Here is a 19,439-nt window from a genome sequence, read left to right on the forward strand (position 1 = left end):
CATTTCATTTGTTCTGTTCTTTTAATTTATATTATTTTCATTTATATTGTTGGTTCTGAATATTTCACTCTTCATCAGTTCACATCTCTTCCTATGATACCTTGAATTCTTTATAATTATCACTTCTTAATACATGGCAATATTGCATTACATTCATGGATTAAAATTTATTTAACTATTCCTCAATCAAAGGACATATGGCTTGATTCCAGTTCTTTGGTATTACAAAAAATGTATGCCATCTTTATATTTATGTAAACTTCATTTTATTGTTTGAGTACATTGGAAGGGTTGGGGAATATATGGTTTACCCTTTACCTGCATTTTATCCAATAGTGATTGGATATATCCATCAGCAATTTCCCTAGGAGGGTTCCCCATGTAGGTATGGATTAGACTACATGGTTTCTGTGGTGCCTTTCCAAATTTGACATTCTGGAATACTCTGAAACAACCGGAGTGGGAAATGATTCTCAGATTTTTGATTCTGAATTGAGATACAAAGCCAGACTGAGTTCTAATGACTAAAATCAAAACTAAAATCTTCCCATTACTAGACTCATGATGAAGAGGACCCCTTTTATAACTACTCAGATCTCTCTGTTCTCGAATTCTTCCTCATGTCCAATATTCCCTGGCATATTTTGGGATGATAGCATTAGATGAAAACCATTTCACTTCCATCTAATCATAGAACTTAATATCATAGATTTTGAGTTAGAAAGGAATTTTAGGAGTCACATGAACCCCCTTATTTTCTGGTGAGAAAACTGAGACTAGAGGTATTAGGTGACTTGCTTAAGGTCATAGCAATAATTTGTGGTAGAGCTAAGTAAGATTTAAACCTACACCATCTAACTACTCTAAGACTGTTTTTTTCCCCATTACATTTTTTCCATGACATGCTGCCTCCTTATGGGTAGCTGGCTTTTGTGATAAAGCACCAAGAAAGAAAAACAAACTTTGTTTATGTGAGAGTGGAAAAACAAGGTCAGGTTTCCACCTGGTCTAGTCCTCGATTATTTGAATTCTCCAACCATTCTGGAAAGGATTTTGCTAAGACCGGATAGTACTCCTCAAGCTGTAGTCTAAGGCTTCTTCAGAATTCAACTCATATGGAGAGAAGAGACAATTCCTCTTGTTCTCCCCTTCCCTTGTTTTTGCAAGTCAGCACTCTGGACAGGAAAAGTGCTGTGAGATATTGGACTTGGTGACATTTTCTTCTCTATGGGAAAGGTATTAGATCAAGAAAGCATTGCTGTTTCTCCCATTATAGTAATGGATTAACTGAATGGACTGCTCAATCAAAATTCAAACTTATGGTACTATTTTTTCAATATTAACTATTTTGAAATCACTGTGTAGTTTAACAACACCAGGAAAAACCTCTATTAGATATCGACTAGCATTGTGAGAACAGTTGAAATAACACTGGACTCTGAAAGAAGGCAGTGACATGAGTCCTAGTTCCCACCCTTCCTCCCCAGCTCTTAGCAGATTTTTTTTTCTGGCACAAACATGTGCTTAATGAATCTTTATTCATTCATAATGTTCTTGACTCTGCCCCTAAATACTTAATAGTTTCCCATTGTTTACATTATGAAACCCAATTCAGAATCAAAAAAACAAAGAATTTGAGAGTTAGAAGAAATTTTAGTAGTTATTTAATCTGTCTCAAATACATACTACACATAGCCTCTTCTTGAAGACTAGAAACTTCCAGGAATGGAAAACCAAGTTCAGTGGCCTTTAGATTGTACTGTCTTTCTCCTTCTCCCCTCCTCTCCCCTCTCCTCCTAGTCTTCTTGCCTGTCTTTTACCCCACCTCCTCCTTCTTTCTTCTTCCTCTTCTTCTTCTTCCTCTTCTTTTTTTTTTAGGTTTTTTTTTTTGCAAGGCAAATGGGGTTAAGTGACTTGCCCAAGGCCACACAGTTAGGTAATTATTAAATGTCTGAGAACGGATTTGAACCCAGGTACTCCTGACTCCAAGGCTGGTGCTTCATCCACTATGCCACCTAGCCGCCCCTTTCTTCTTCTTCTTCTTCTTCTTCTTCTTCTTCTTCTTCTTCTTCTTCTTCTTCTTCTTCTTCTTCTTCTTCTTCTTCTTCTTCTTCTTCTCCTTCTCCTCCTCCTCCTCCTCCTCCTCCTCCTCCTCCTCCTTCTCTCTCTCTCTCTCTCTCTCTCTCTCTCTCTCTCTCTCTCTCTCTCTCTCTCTTTCTCTTTCTCTCTCAGACAATAGCTTTACTTTTCCAATTTTGTGGTATCTTTTCTGGTTTCTGATATTTTCAAGTAACACTGAGAGTGACTCAGCAATCACATCTTTTAGGTCTTTCAGGATCCAATGATATCAGTCATCTGGTAATTTGAATTCATTTAGGGCAGTTAGGTTCTCCCTTATTGTTTCCTTCATTTTCTTGAGTAGCAATTCTATTGATCATTTTTATTCTGAGACTTTTTCTTTGTAAGAGAAAATTGTAACAAATAAAAATTGAGCTGCTCCACTTCTTTCCATCTATTTGTCCCATCCATACCAAACAAAGATCCTAATCCTTCCTTGATTCATCTTTTCCTGTCACTGCAGCTTAAAAATAAACTCAACTTTTTGTTGGTCTTGGCTTTCCTTGCCAGACTCATTTCATTTTGAATTTAGAATTCTTGAAACTATTTTTACTGTGCTGTAAAAATAGTTTACTACTATGTATCATTCCGTCTGATATCTGGACTTGCTTCTACTTCTGTATATTGCTTTTTCAAATTCTAAGTTGTTTGATGAGGCTTTTATGTATTCACAGTGATCTCCTAGGACAAATTCCCCTTTTCATCTTCACTGGAATTATTTCCTTGTCTTCAGAATTTCATTCTTGACCATCTCCTATTTTTCTTGGTCCAACTTCCTGTCATGTATTTTAGTCCACAGAGAATCAATACTTATCTTTTCTCTGACTCATATGAAATCTGATTTCCCTTAATCTAGGAATTTAAGTCAGATTATGCTCAGATTTCTTTTTCTTCTCAGTCACATTTCTTGTCCTTCTCTGTCTCTAACTTCTTAGACTGGTCATCATAGCCCCTTTTTGTCTTGTCCCAATCACACAGTCCCTAGAACCAGTAATATCTCAGTGTGATACTAGGGAAAGAATGGTGAAGTTAGAGTTCTTGCTCTTATGTTTGATTCCTATTTCTACCACTTACTACCACTATACCTTAACCCATATATCACTTAATCTATAAACTTCAGTTTCCTTCTTTGTAAAGTGAAGGGATTTGACTAAATAGTCTCTAAGGTCCCTTCTAGTTTTAGGCCTATGATTCTCTGATTATTTTCTCTCCATCTATATACCTGTTTGTGCATGATGCCTCCCCTATAGAATATAAGCTCCTTGAAGGCAGGTATTTTTTCACTCTTGTCTCCGTATCCCCAGAACCCAACACAGTGACTGGGACATGATAGGTGCTTAATAAAGATTGTTTCTTGATTGAGTGATTCTTTACATTTATCATCTCATTTGATCCTCACTAGAGCTATGGTATAATGGGCAGAGAATTGGATATGAAACCAAAAGACCAGGATTTGGGTCTGATTTCTCTGCTTGATAGCCATGAGACTTTTAAGCAAATCATTTAATTTTTTGGAGCCTTGGCGTCCTTATCTATAGAATAGGATCATAATATTTGTCTCATTCTACCTCACAGAGTGGTTGTGGCAATTAAATGAAATAAAAGTCATTCAGTACCTTGTAACCATAAAATATGATGGTTAGGCAGCTGGCATAGGTACTGTTATTCCCATTTTTCCAGATACAGGACTCAGAAGGATAAGTGTTTTACTTAAGGTCACAGTTAGTGGTGGTAGAATTTGCATGTCAGGTCAGTGTCACCTTTCTTGCAAATCTGTAAAACAGAAATATAAAAGTAGGGGGTTAGGCTAGATACCATTTTAAGGTCAATTCTTTTTTTTTGTTTGTTTTTTGTAAGGCAAATGGGGTTAAGTGGCTTGCCCAAGGCCACACAGCTAGGTAATTATTAAGAGTCTGAGACCAGATTTGAACCCAGGTGCTCCTGACTTCAGGGCCGGTGCTTTATCCACTGCGCCACCTAGACGCCCCAAGGTCAATTCTAAATACTCGAACTACAAAGTTATGATATACTAGGGGAAAGAAGGTTCAAAAGGGATTTCACCTGACTTGTATCTCCACAAGACAAGAAGAGGGATTTGTTAACTTATCTATTGTATTGTAAAAATACCAACAGGCAGCTGAGTGGCACAGTGGATAAAAACCAGTACTGGAGTCACAAAGATTCATCTTCCTGAGTTCAAATCTGATCACAGACTCTTACTAGCTCTGTGATCCTGGACAAGTCACTTAATTCTATTTGCCTTAATTTCTTCATCTGTAAAATGAGTCAGAGAAGGAAATGGCGAAAGACTCTAGTATGTTTGCCAAAAAAATTCCTAATGGGGTCATGAATCAGACACAATTCAAAATGCTTGAAAAACAGCAAAAACAAATACTAAGAAATTCTTATAGCTTGGGTTTCAATGATTTTCCTCTAGGGCACTGCTGGTGTGTGGATGAGAAAGGACAGTATGTTGCAGACTCCTTGGCTGCTCGATCTGTAAGATTGCCACAGTGTAAGTGATAGTTTCTGGGACCCACTACCCCAAACTCCCCACCACAGTGCTGGATCAGTCAGCTCAATTCAGTTTGGCCCACTTCATTTCCCCAAATATCCATTAAGGTGCCTAGCATGATGTAATACCATGGAGTCAGTTCTGGATTTATAGTCAGAAGACCTGTGTTCTAATTAATATTAAAATATTAATATTTATTCATTGATATATTAATATTATTAATATTTCCTTAGTTCTAGTATGACCTTGATCATCCCCATTTTATCCTTCTTGGCCTCAGGTTTCCACAATAGTTTTGTTCAAGAGTTTAAGTATTTGTTCTGTTCGGTCACAGAGAACAGAACTAGGACTAATGGATGGAAGTGACAAAGAGGCAGATTTGGGGTAGATATAATGATGGAAAGCTGCCTGACAATTCAAACTCTTGTAAGTGGAATGAACTGCCTCAGGGAGTGGTGAATTCTTCTGCTCTGGAGGTGCAGAAGTTGTTGGGGCCCTTCTGCACTAGAGGTGCAATATAGTTGTTGGGGCCCTTCTGCACTAGAGGTGCAATATAGTTGTTGGGGCCCTTTTCAGTTCCAGAACTCTATGACTTTGAGAAGTAACTTCATAATTATTTATTGACTGAAATTTTATTAAAAGAAACCCTGTGGGAGAGGATCTACTCTGAGCCATGTTGACCAGCCATGCAACCTTAGCAATGCATCTTTCCATTAGTAGAGTGGCACTGGTATCTGAGATAGGATGTATTATGAGGAAAATGATTTTATTTTATTTAGAACTTGGAAATGAAGATATTGATTCTTTTTAATTCAACCTTTAAAACTCCAACAGGTCCTTCAGCATGTGAGAAATCTCGGACCAATGGGTTGCTTTCCAACTGGGAACAAGTAGGCACCGAAGGTAGTGCTTCTTCAGAAGAGCTATTCACCCCATCCTGCCTGGAGGTAAGCCTTATAATTGGAGGAAAGAAAAGATAATGCAATTGGGGATTTTTCCAATAACTTTAGAAGTTCCAAATTTCTTTGGGGGAAATGATTAGTGTGGTTAAGTGGGAAAAAATACTGTCCCAAGAACCAGGAGAGGAAGGCTCAAGTGTGGGAATTTTCATTTACTCTGGGTCTCAGTTTCCTCATTGGCAAGATGAGAAAACAATATAAACATTGTCTATCTCACATGATTGTTGTAAAGCATGAACTTTCTATTAAGTAGCTAATCACTGTGGTGCTTTCAGGTTTACAAAACACAATTCATAATAACCCCAAAGATAATACAAATATGCTTGTTTAACATTGAGGAAAATGAAACTTAGAAGTGAAGATCCTTTTCCCCACAGCTTGCTAGCATCAGAATCTGAGTGTGAACTCAGGACTGTAGATTAAGAGTCCAAAGGTCATTCCGCAATTCCCATTACCCTATCTATAAAGTTCTATGTCAGTGTATGGTGAAATCATGAGAGAGGATATATATGATTCCTCTAAGAGAGTTTGGAGCAGGAGAGTCAGGAGAAGAACTGCAGTGTAGATCCAGCTCCTGTAGAGTTGGGTGACCTTGAGCAAACCACTTTCCTTTTTGGCCTCAATTTTTTCCTTTGGTAATATGGGGGACATTGGACAAGAAGTTCTCTGAAGTCTTTTCCAACTTTGAGAGTTTATGTCTCTGCTTGGGAAATGAAGGAGCAAAATTTCTTAAGTTAGAAGGAAAAAATCCCAGCATTTTTCTCTCCCATTTTTATTGCTGTTATTCATTTTAATATCACTGAAGACCAGAAAAACTATTTAGAAAGCTGCATTTCTGTATGATTTCCTTTTGACAAGCAAATTTCCCACATCTCCAATGAAATAGCGCCTCAAATCCCATTGGCATCTCAGGATGCAGGTATTCAGTGGATACTGCTTACAAGGAATAGTTTTGAGAAATCCAACTCTCCTTTTGGATTTGGCTTCTTGGTACTTGAGGGACCAGTTTAGAAGCACTGAAGCTGTCATGCTTTTATTTTAGACAGGAGAATTCAATCAACTACAGAAATCAGACAACAAAACCTGGTGTGTGAACCCAGCATCTGGGGAGGTCATACAATTTGGTCGGTTCCCTTCTAACAGCAACATCCAGTGTAAGTAACTCTGGCAGTTTAGCCTCCTGGGGTAGACCTAGGTCATCCAGGACCTGAATTGTAAGACTCCTTCATGTTGTCCTCCTCTGATAGGAAAAAGTGGGAGGGAACCAATAGAATCCAAGAATTGTTGTGCCCTTGGTAAGTTCATGTCATACACTAGAGGCTTTGATCTTCAGTCAAAAAAATATTTATTAAAACCTGTTACCCCATGGTGTGATAATTATAAAGTTTAGATTAAACACTGTTCTTAGCACTCATAGTTTCATGGGGGATATAAGAAACTGACCCAGATAATTTTAATAACCAAAAAATGTGGTTATAAAAGAAAGTGATTTGGGGTATTTGGAGTGCATTGTGGAAGGTTGCATAAAGGAAGCTGCATTTGAGTTTGGTTTTAAAAGATAGAAATTCAACAAAGAAAGGGAAAACTCTCTTGGTGTGTAGAATAGTCTCAACAAGTATATAGGTGTCAAACATATTAGACATCACAAAATATCTATCCCTCTGTCATGTTAGAAATTTCTGGCAATGAAAGTGCATAATCTTTGACTCAGAATAACAGTTCCTTCTTTTCTTTTTCTTTATTTCTTTCTTTGTTTCTCAGTTTCTTGGATTTTTTTTGGTTCCTTGGTTTTTTATCTCTTCTCCTTCCTTTCTCCCCTCCCTCCCTCCTCCCTCCCTCCTTCTTTCCCTCCCTCCCTTCTTCCCTCCATTCTTCCCTTCCTTTTTTTCCCTTCCTTCCTGTGTACCTGTTTTAAGGCTTTCTCTGAAGCCTACAGGTAGAGTTACATTTCTGTACTTCCAGTCCTCTTGGGCACAGGTAAGAGACAGTAATTCCAGCTGAAGAGGGGAAGGTAGTGACTCATTAAGGGAAAGAACAATCAGGGAATTTTGTTCTTGACATTGATATCCCTACCTTCCTACCTAAGTGCTGTTTAATGATGCGGGAGTTAGACTTAAATCAGGGCATTCTATTCTTGAAAAAGCATTTTTTGGTGGATGGAACTTTGGGCTTAGAGGGAAGAAGACATTTGTTCATATCCTACCTCTGACAATGGCCACATGTCTCAAGCAGTTGCTTAGTACTTGTCTGTGAAAGGATGGACGGTTGAGATTTGGCTTGGTGGAGGGACTTCTTAGAAGGTCAGTTCCTCTTCTTGGAATCTCATGAAGCTTACCTTTGAATATTTGACTTTTCTTAAATAATTATTAGTCTTATTTGAAAAGGGAAAATATATATTTGTATATATAATACATATAAAACATATTATATACATATACATATAATTACATACATTTCAGAATCATAAAAAGTAAAGTTTTGACAGGTAAAAAAATGTTACACTAGAAATCAAATATGAACTTATTTAGTCTCATATCACTCCCCTCCAAGTTGTCAATTAATCAATTAGAAGCATTGACCAAGTGCTTACTTTGTGACAGGCATTATGTAAGGTGCTAGAGGTGCAAACACAGAAATGAAGCAATCCTTACCTTCAAACTCAACTTCAGACCAGCTACTCCTCCCCCAACCAGGAGAATTCACCAATTTTTTTTTTAATTTCTTTTGAATTCTCCAATCTTTAAAGCCCAATTCAAATGCTATCTCTTCCAGGATGTTTTCTTGGAGTTCCTCCTCTCTAATCAGACTCTCCCTGCCCCCATGACAAAGTTTATTGTTGTTGTATAAGTAATTAGACACATCATACAATGTTCTCCTTAAGTTGGGGTTAATAAGGGAAAAGTTTTTGGAGGAAATCTTTTACTGTATTTTATGCTATTGCTATATATTATTCTTTTGTTATATAACTTTTCATGGGATTATGAGTCTTATCTCCTCTGCTAGATGGTAAGCTTTTTAAAAGCAGTCTTCATATTTTATATATATCTTTGAATATTTGCTATATTAATGAATAAAGAAATGAAAGTTATTATCTGTCTCTTATGTATTTCTAAGTGGCCTTGGGTTGTCTTTTTTTACCTTGAGGCCCTAGCATTTGTATCATGTTAATGGAAAAAGCTACCCTGAGGGAAGTTGGCAGCGGATACATCCCCACTTGTCTAGAAAAAGATGGAAGTTTCTCACCTGTCCAGTGTGACCTGGACCAGAACAGCTGCTGGTGTGTGCTCAGAAATGGTGAGGAGGTGCCAGGAACTCGAGTCATTGGAGGCCGACCTTCATGTGAAAGTAAGCCATGATCGAGACCAACCTGAATCAGAGTGTGGGGTTGGGGACTGTGTCTAGGGAAGCAAAGCTTGGAACAAGTCACTCTCTGAATCTCCATTAGCTCCAATATCATTGTAAGGTAAAAGCAGGATGAGGATACATTCATTCATTCATTCATAACTATAAAGTACTTACTATATAAACAAACCATTGCTTTGAAATGAACATCAAGGATAGATTTTCAAGGGAAACGTTTTGTATGAGAAGATTTATATATTATACATATATATATATATGTATCTATCTATTTCTATTTCTATCTCTGTCTCTATCTCTATATCATCTATCTCTATATCTCTATCTCTATCTCTATCTCTATCTCTATCTCTATCTCTATCTCTATCTCTATCATCTATCTATAACATTCTGAATTCTAAGATCCCTTTCCAGTTTTTAAATTCTGGATTGTTATGATTCTTTGACAGCTTAACAAAAGTCAACAGGGAGTAATATGATGCGCCTTTACTACTGGAGTGTATCAGGAAAGCAGCAGGGTGTTGGAGCCTGAAGGTAATTTGAGGGAAAGATATAAAATGTTGCCGAGAGAGAGAGAGAAAGAGAGGCAGAGACAGAAACAGAGAGACAGAGACACACACACAAACACACACACACATACACACACAGAGAGAGAGAGAGAGAGAGAGAGAGAGAGAGAGAGAGAGAGAGAGAGAGTTAAGTACTGTCTTTATCAGGCGAAAAATCTCATAGAAGGTAGTATTCAATTTATACTTTGAAAGAAGTCAGAATTCTATAAGACAGATATGAATAGGAAAGTGAGAAATTCCTGACAAAGTCCATTGAAAGACTTCAATGAATGAAAATTCTGCCTCCTGAGGTAACCTATACCTCTCGTTACCAGCTCTATTTGTATGGAAGTATTGCCTTATAGCTCTCCACATAATTGAAGGAAGCAATAATACTCCATCCCCCTTCACCCTGTAGGGAGTTCTCTTGCCCAGGCTAAACACCTTTTCATATGGTTTTGATGTGATTATATGATTAACTTGATTCTTCAAATGTTAAAGGGATACATTGAAGGAGACTTGGGGACAAGGCAAGAACTCTGAGCCAGCCTGGCTTTGCCACCACTTTGATATGTGACTCTCGGCAAGTTTTTCTGGGTCTCAGTTTCTCCATTTGTAAATTGATGGAGAATAACAAGTTTCTTTGCATCATAGGCTATGAATCTTATGAGAAAAACATCTGTAGAGACTAGTCTGGTAAAAACCCTTATTGTATCCAAAGAGCAAAGAGTGTGTATTGTCATCTGTCCCCACTAATGCTGAACCACAGACCTGTCCTGATCCCTTACTGTGACACATTCCTTAGCTTGTGAATGGCTTTTCCTGTTTCCCAGTTGCCTGATCAGGATGCATAAGAAATTAGGACAAGGACAGGAATGTCAGGTCAAATAAGATCAGAGAACTTATGCCCCAGGTCCAGGAACAAAAATCCCTTACATGGGGACAGTGCTTTGTATTTCACAAAGCTCTTCTACTCCTATCCCAACTCTGGGGTAGGATCCTAGCACTTAAGAACCAAAAGGGACATGGGAAACCATCTATCTGGTCCAGTGCCTTCATTTTAGAGATAAAGGAGCTGAGGTTCAGAGTTTAAGTGATTTGCTTAGTCAGTGAGTCAACAAGCCTTTATTAAGGTTTTATGTACCAGCCAGTATTCTCTAGGTACAAGGGATGCAGAATATAAATCCTAAATAAGTAAATAGTAAAAGTGAGATAAAGAATCCAGGCCTCCTGACTTGCAACCCAAGGCTTTTTCCATATCCCTAGATCTATAGAAACTCTTATTAATCATGTAGGAGAAGGCAAAATAGGCACTTGCACCATCTAATGATAATCAACAATAATGACTAGTCAATGATAACAAAATAAATATTAATAATAATTAAGGATAATTTGCATGGATAAAGCACCTTGCAGTTTACAAAGTACTTTCCTTACAATGACTTCACAAAATAAACAGGATAAATCCTGTTATTCTAATTTTACAGATCAGAAAACTCAAGATGATATGTCCAGTATCATAGCCAATTAAGCACTAGCAATAGAGCTAAGACTAGCACAAAGGTTTCTAGTCAGCACTCTTTCTACAATTGCATCTCTCTAATAATGTGTCTCCCTATCCTAGGATGAAGGAAGGTGAGCCTATTTCTCATATTTCTCCATTATCAGTTTCACTGCACATATCATGGTTTGATGGAACACCTCAAAGGGTTCTTGGTTCTTAGATCTGTAACACAGTCCCACTGACAAAAGGATTCAAAGGAATCACAGGTCTGAAGTAGGGCAGATGTCCCATTCTCCCAAAAAGAGAGAATAGAGTGTGTGAAATAAAGGCCCATGAGTTCAATTCCTGGAAAAATTCTAGGTCATCATTATTAAAGGGATAACTAGTAAATATTTAGGAAAAAGGAAGTTATGATCACAAAGAGACACCAAAAGGTTTCATCAAGAACAAATTATGGCAGACTAACTATGGACAGGGTTACTACTAGATTTTTTAGATCGGAATATTCTAAGTATGGTAGCATTGATTTTAGCAAACCATTTCTCTCATGATAATTTTTGTAGAAAGTTTAAAGGGATGTGAGCTAGACAAATGATGTCTAGGTGAATTTAGATTGGTTGAATGGTGGATCCAAAGACTTATCATTAAAGCTCACAGTCATCTTGGAACTTCTCCAGTGGCAAATTTCTTGTTTCTGTGAGCTAATTAGTATTTTTATTGATAACCTGGACAAAAACATAAATGACACACATTTCAAATTTATAGATAACTTGGAACTGCCAGTGGATGAGTCAGAATTCAAAAAAGATCTCAAGAGGTTGTAACACCGAGTTGAATCAAATAAAAAAAGTAATAGGAATAAATATAATGTCTTAGATCTGAATGAAAGAAACAATTATAACTTTACAAGCACAAGATGGCTAAGGCAAAACATCTGGGGATTTTATTTTAATTACATAAACAAGCATTTACTAAGTAATCTACTATGTACCAGACACTGCTCTGAGAACAGAAAGATAAAAACTAAAGCAAAACATAAAACCAACCTCTTCCCTCAAGAAGCATCTATTCAAATGGAGGAGATAACATCCAAAGAATTATGTACAAATAATATATATGTATATACATATTTATACACGAGATAAATTGGAGAGAATCTGAGAACACAGGCCTTAAAGGGGACCCAGAAAGACTTCATTCAGAGGATTTTTGCTGAGATTTATAAGCCAGGAGGGAGAGAGAGATGGTGGTGGTGGGGGGGGGGAAGAAAGCAAGTGAAAATGAGATAGAGCAAGGAGAACCAATGGGATCAAATTATAGGTGGCAGATAGTAAAGTAGAAGAAGACTGGGAAGACAGGTAAGAGACAGGTGAAGAACTTTTCTTTTTGATCTTGGAGGTAATAGGGAACCCTTGGAGTTTAACGAGAACAGGGAAGGGGTGACATGATCTGATCTATTCATTATGAAATTTATTTTGGCTACTGATTGGGGGCTGGATTGGGCTGGATTGGAGATTTGAGGATGGATGGAAGACCTGCCAGGAGGTTATCCAGTCATGGGTCTGAACCAGGATGGTGACAGCATCAGAGGAGAGAAGGGAACATATCCAAGAAATATTGCAAAGCTTGAATGGACAAGTCTCAACAACAAGCCACCTACAGTCTTCTTTTTTTCAGGTTTTTGCAAGGCAATGGGGTTAAGTGGCTTGCCCAAGGCCACACAGCTAGGTAATTATTAAGGGTCTGAGACTGGATTTGAACTTAGGTACTCCTGACTCCAGGGCCGGTGCTTTATCCGCTACACCACCTAGCCGCCCCTACCTACAGTATTAAAGTGAGCCAACAGTATGGAGTGGTAGCCTAAAACACCAGCAAGATCTTAGATTGCAAGAAAAAGGAAATAAATACATTTATTAAAAGGCTATTATATACTAGGTATTGACCTAATCATTTTACAACTATTCTCTCATTTGATTCTTTGATAACCCTGATAGGTAGGTGCTATTATTACCATTTCATGGATAAGGATGGTGAGTCGACAGAGGTTAAATGACTTGCCTAGTGTCACACAGAATGAGTGACTGAGGCTAGATTTGAACAAAGGTCTTCCTGATTCCAGACTCAAGGTTCTAATCACTCTAAGCACCTCTGTAGTTTAAATAAGAGAGGTATAGAGTCCAGGATCAGGGCGCTGATAAGACTTTTGTACTCTAATAAAGTAATAACTACATTATATACTATTTAATGTGGGGAAGCATCTTTTAGGAAAGGCATACTGATCAGATGAAGGGTAACAAGAATATTCCACAAGGGGATTGTTTGGAGGAACATTTAGCCTGAATAAGAAAAAAAAGTTTTAGGGACAATTGGTAATTTTCTTCATATATATGAAGGGACCAACATGTGTAAAAAGAACCAGACTTGTTCTGTTTAACCACAGAGAATAGTTTTAGGAGCACAGACTATTACTGTTCTTGCTGAAATTGCAAAAAGGTACTTTTGGACTCTCTGTAACAATGAGAGTTGTCCACAAATGAAATGAACCCCTTAGTGAGGGAATGGATTTCTCCTGTTTGGTGTTCTTCCAGCAAAGGCTGGGGAATCATTTTCCCTGAGTATATATTTTGTGTGTCTGTTTGTGTGTGTGTGTGTGTGTGTGTGTGTGTGTGTGTGTATGGGGAGGGGGAGTTCTTGTTCAGTTACTGGTAATACTAGATGGTCCTTGAAATTCTGGGAATCCAGGCAGATCTCCTGATCATTGTTTATACTGGCATCAGAGCACTGAAACAAAAAAATAATCCAGGGAAGTCTGGTTTGTTTTAGGAGAATAAAGACAGCTCTCCGTCTCTGTCTCTGTCTCTGTCTCTCTCGATCTCTCTGATTCTCTTACTATATTTCTCTGTATCTCTGTGTCTTTGTCTCTCTTAATTATATTCAGTGATCATCTACTTTCTTTCTCTTTATCTGTATACATGGTGAAACTCTTTCAAAGAGCATGAGTTTCCTGAAGGCAAGAGCTTTGGGAGTGACTTAATGGTTGTTGAATTGAATTGTTGAATTGAAGGTTGGTGAGGAGTATAGAGTTAGAGAGTATCCAAATTGAAAGACATCCTATAAGTCATCCAGTACAATCTGTCATCAAATAGATATCCTTTGAAGCCCCTTTCAACTCTGAGATTCCATGTTTCTTTGAGCCTTCTCCCAGGAATGATTTACAACTGTAGGACAGCATGGGGACTTTGATGGGACTAGTGAAAGAGGTTGAAGGATGCCCTTGCTTTGGTAATATGTGAGTGTGGTTGAAATTATGAGTGTTGGCAGCAAAGGTGTCAACATCTTATATACTATTTGTAAATTCATGAGGCAAATCCCTTAACCCCTAATTCAAAACATTCATTATTTTTTCTTTCAAAATGAGAAAATACTTACAAAATCTCTTTCTTTGTTTCTGTTTCTCTCTGTGTCTCTCTGCATCTGTCTCTATGTTTCTGTCTCTATATCTCTGTCTCTGCATCTCTCTCTCTCTCTCTCTCTCTCTCTCTCTCTTTAAAATTTTTTTTATTTAAGTCAATGGGGTTAAGTGACTTGCCCAAGGTCACATAGACAGTTGTTAAGTGCTGAGGTCAGATTTGAACTCAGGTCCTCCTGACTACCAAGCCAGTGCTCTATCCACTGCACCACCTAGCTGCCTCTCTCTCTCTCTCTCTCTCTCTCTCTCTCTCTCTCTCTCTCTCTCTCTCACACACACACACACACACACACACACACACACACAACACATATAGAGAAGGACAAGAGGGGGTTATCTAAGCAAAAACATTAAATTTTGAAAAAATTGATTTGACACATATGAAATATGTTTAAAACATGCCTTCCCACATGTAATCTACTTGATCCTCCCAAATAAACCTGTAAGACAGGCAGGACATGTGATATTGATACCATTTTTTTTTTTATAGAAGAAGTGATTTGCCCAAGGTTACTCAGCTAGTAAGACACTGAGTCAGAATCTGTATCCAGAAACAATGAAATCTCACTTCTTTGTTATGTCTTACCTCCAGTACCCTGAAAGTGTTCATACAACTTTAAAAGCCCAAGTCTATATCCCTCATATGCCTCTGAGGAAGTATTGAAGTAAAAAGAACAGAAGACTGGGGAGACAAAGATTCAAGTCCCAAACTCTCTGCTAATAAAATGTGTGATATTGGGCAAGTCCTCTCAAATTCAATAGATAGTTGTGAAATAGATCCCATTTGGAAAGTTCAGCAGAGGAAGCTTGAAGTCTAGTGCAGGATTACAAAGTATATAACACCAAAAAAGTCACAAGATTTGAGGGGAGATCTTAACACAAAAGGAGTATGAGACTTTAGGAGGATGTGGCATATAAACTAGGCTTTGCTGGATGGGTGGAGAATGATTTTTAATAATGGGGGTAAAAGAATGGCCAAAGGTTTATAGATATAAAACCATGGCATATCTATTGGGAACTGTGAAAAGTTTGGTAGGCCTGTAATGTTTGTGTGTATGTGTTGGTGTGTTATTAGTATGAAATAAAGCAGGGAAGGTAAGTAGGTGACAAGTTGTGAATAGCTTTGAAGAAGTTTGGACATTAATGGGTAGGCAATGGAGAATTCTCCAAGGGTTTGGTGCAGAGCTTTTCCTGCTTATGGATTTCCATCTATTGAGCTGCTTTATAGAACACATCTGTTTCCACTGGACTTCATATACATTGTTTTATTTATCTAGAATCATTTATAAGGTAGAAAATAACTTTGGGGGTCATTTAACTTAACCCTATCTTTTTATGGAGTTGGCTACACTTTTAATCCAGAGGGAAAGAAAGTTAAAAAAAATCACAGATATTATTCTCCATAACGTCCTTTGTTCCCCCCCCCCCAAAAAAAAACCACAAGACTGTTAAGTCTTCATGAAGCTGGGATGAAAAGAATTGTTTTTGCTTTAGTAAAGAAGAATCCAAGGGGCTTACGAGTGAGCCCTAAAAGTGATCTTTACTCTTTTCCCAATAATTTTTCACTTAAGAGCCTCCAATGCACTATGATGGTCTAGTGATAATGCTGGATTCTTTGAAGTTGTACTATATGGCAGGGGAGCATGTGCCCTGGATGATGCCACTAAACTGGTCTGATTTTGTGCTTGATCTCTAGCCATGAATTTTATGTTGGTCATCTGGGAACAAGGTTGGCTGGTTGGTCATCTGGGAACCCTCAGTAGGCTGGTTGTAGAGGTATTAATATTTGACACAGAAGCCCTTGTGGACTCCCTACCAAGTAGTGGAGGGACTATGATCTACATTTCTGGAGGAATTGCTACACAGAGGAAATCATATATCCTTTCAGTTCTCTTATAAGCTGAGAGAGAACATCCTATCGTTGATGCTTCTTAGTTGTGTGATCTTGGACTAGTAATTCAACCTCTCTGAGCTATTTTGTATAACTATCTATAGATGGAAAGTGTTGGGCTAGATTGTTTCTGAGATTCTTTCCAACTCTCGTACTGTTTCCCTGAGATCTAGTTCGTATTTCTTGTACAACATGATGCAATGAATAGGCCTTGAAAAATTGCTATGTACAATGTTTCATTTTGATTACTCTCTGAAATAACAATAAAAATAGTCCCTGCTCTTATGGAGCTTATAGTTTGAAGATGAGGCTAGACACCAATATCTATTACCTAAGATGAAAAGGTAAAGTGTTAGAGCCTTTTGGAAGAGGTAGAGTTTGTTTCTGTTTTCTTGACACAGGACTTCTCAATCATTTTTGTTCCCTGGATTTATCTGGTAGTCTGGTGAAGCCTGTGGATCTTTCCTCAAAATAACTTCTGCTACCTACATTCATCATTGAGGGAGATGCTATGTTTTAGCTAGAGGTTAATTTTTATTCACCATCTAAGTTTACTGGGTTCCTTGGAGATATGTGGCTCCCAAATCAAGAATCCTTGGAACTGAGAACTCATAAGAGGCTTTATAAAGGAGGTGACCATTGATCTGTGCCTTTTAATGGTAACTAGGCTTCTTAGTTGTAGAGATGAGAAGAAGAGCATTTTAAACATTAGGGGGGAAAAGGGAGAGTGAAGGCATGGAAGCAGTACCAGATATTAATTTGTTCACTTGGTGAGAGATGAGGCATTATTTATAAAGTGATATAAGAGCCATGAGAAGCAGGCAAGAGTTAGGGGATAGAGTAAAGAAAAGCTGGTTTCAAATCCTGTTTTATACAATGTTGGCTGTATGACCATGGGCAAGTCACTCAACCCTAGGCAAATCATTTAGATTCTTAAGTTAAAGATAGTTGCTGAAGTGCATCAATTCACACTGGAAGCTTTCCTCTAGGTCTGTGAAATAGTAGCTCTGGATCTTCTTCTGCACTTGTCCCCTTTACTATCTTCCCCACTCCCCAAAGTTACCATGAAACCTAAGGGAACATGTTTGCCTAGAATGATTGTCCACTTTATTAGAGTTTGATAATTCCGCCCATGGTGATTAAATACTTTGTGCAAGGTCTTGTGTTAGCCATTGGAAGAATACAAAAGAAGAATACAAAAATGACATGATGGTTATATTCAAGGGGTTTATGATCTAATGGGAAAGGATAAACCCAAATAACTAGATATGACACAGAAGATGATGAGGACAACTCTGCCTTCTTCTCTGAACGTCAATACTGACTTATGACCATAGATCTGTGCTCATCAGTCTAATAACTAAGCAAATTTCTCACCAGGGGAAGTTTCAGGGTCTACATCTTCCAGAGCTTCACTCAAATTACTTATATTATCGAATGACTCTATTATCTTAGCTAAGTGGCACAATGGATAAAACTCTGGATTTGGAGTAAAAAAAAACCATGAGTTCAAATCCAGTTTCAGACTTACAAACCGTATGACCCTGGACAAATTACTCAGCCCCTGTATGCCTATTTCTTCACCTGTAAAATGAAAATAATAACAGCCTCTGCTTTCTAGAGTTGTAAGAATAAAATCAAACAATATTTGTAAAGCAAGTTTTGAAGTGCAATGCAAATAGTGGTTAAATTATTACCTACAACACCATGCTGCCTAGTATCATGCTACAGATATCATCATCCTCTTTTAGGAAAACTACTCAAGTAGGTTAACTGATTTTCCCATTGTGACACAATAAGGGTACAAGGCAGAATTTGGATGTAGGACTTCCTGTTTCCAAATCCATAGATTTCCTTCCTCATGATATCTCTCCAGGGGCTTTTATGTCACTTTTCCTTCATGAGTCATTGTTTGCCATATATTGCAGTCTACTTGTATCCCTTGTATGTCATTCCATTTTCTTTTGGATCATCAATGAATTAAATTATTTCAAAATTGTCTTGTTCTATGGTTCTCAGACCTGTAACATGTTAAAGAGATGGATTTTGGTGTTAGCCAGCAGGTTCAAATCATTGAAACCTTGTGTAATTTTCCAAATTTTTCCATTCCAGCTTTTCATTCTCTTCCTCTTTTCTCCTCCTTAGTTCTAAGTCCAGCTCATTATCCACCCCTTAAGTCTGTCCAGGATATATGCTCAAGGGGCTACCTTCGCAATTGCATACTATAATCTGGGCAATATATATATATATATATATATATATATATATAATATATATATATTATATATATATATATATATCTTTCCTCCTCTTTGCCCATCTTAATACTCAAGAATGTCAAATAGATTTATCTCCTATTCCTCCTAGGTCCTCAGTGTCCACTGCCCTTTAGGGCCTCTGAAATAGTCCATGGAGTAGTTCTTTGTGAGAAGGGGACCTACCAAGGGCAGGCTGTTCAGCAGTGCCAGCTCATGTGTCGCCAGGGCTATCGAATTGCTTTACCTCGGGGGACATTTATATGCAATGTAGAGAATCAGCGCTGGATTTCAGAACCCCCTCTTCCCCAGGCTTGTCAGAGTAAGTAGATGTGCAATTGATCTCTCTTTAACATATTTAGTCATGTGGTGTACCCAAAGGTACTATAAGGTTTTTGTGAAAGTAATATGTTTGGATATGTATTTAATTTGAAAACTCAACATAATTTCTTTTTCTTTTAGTATTTAAAGAAAAACCCAAACTACAAACATCTAATTGAATGCTTTATTTCAGATGAGTTCCAGATGTTCTAATGGGAATAATGGGAGTATTAATTTGTAGTATTAAGTTTAAATGTAGGATGTTAGGGCTACTTTAGCACACCTGTGGTGTCCATCTGATTCATCCAGTTTTCACCTGTGACTCCAGGAAGTTGTAACATGTGCAACAATAGCCGCTTCTTGGTAAATAATTTAGGAACATGCCTTAACCAGACTAGGAGTAGCCAAGGGGTCTCCAATTCTTCATTGAATAAGGGAAGAGTCAACTCCAAGCATGTAAGACTTCCCATACTGGAATGGGCAGATTAGAACAATTTGT

General features: G+C 37.8%; 1 protein-coding gene across 1 annotated transcript in view; it reads left to right on the top strand.

The window, feature by feature from the left end:
- Positions 1-19,439, top strand: part of TG (thyroglobulin) — a 369,651-nt gene that overhangs the window by 33,644 nt on the left and 316,568 nt on the right. Inside the window, exons 13-17 of the mRNA XM_074202133.1 lie at positions 4,556-4,633; positions 5,468-5,580; positions 6,635-6,746; positions 8,737-8,937; positions 18,732-18,941. Of these exons, the coding sequence (XP_074058234.1) occupies positions 4,556-4,633; positions 5,468-5,580; positions 6,635-6,746; positions 8,737-8,937; positions 18,732-18,941 (714 nt within the window). The remainder of the gene's footprint in view (positions 1-4,555; positions 4,634-5,467; positions 5,581-6,634; positions 6,747-8,736; positions 8,938-18,731; positions 18,942-19,439) is intronic.

This window comes from Macrotis lagotis, chromosome X (genome assembly GCF_037893015.1).
Source record: "Macrotis lagotis isolate mMagLag1 chromosome X, bilby.v1.9.chrom.fasta, whole genome shotgun sequence".
Classification (NCBI taxonomy): domain Eukaryota; kingdom Metazoa; phylum Chordata; class Mammalia; order Peramelemorphia; family Peramelidae; genus Macrotis; species Macrotis lagotis.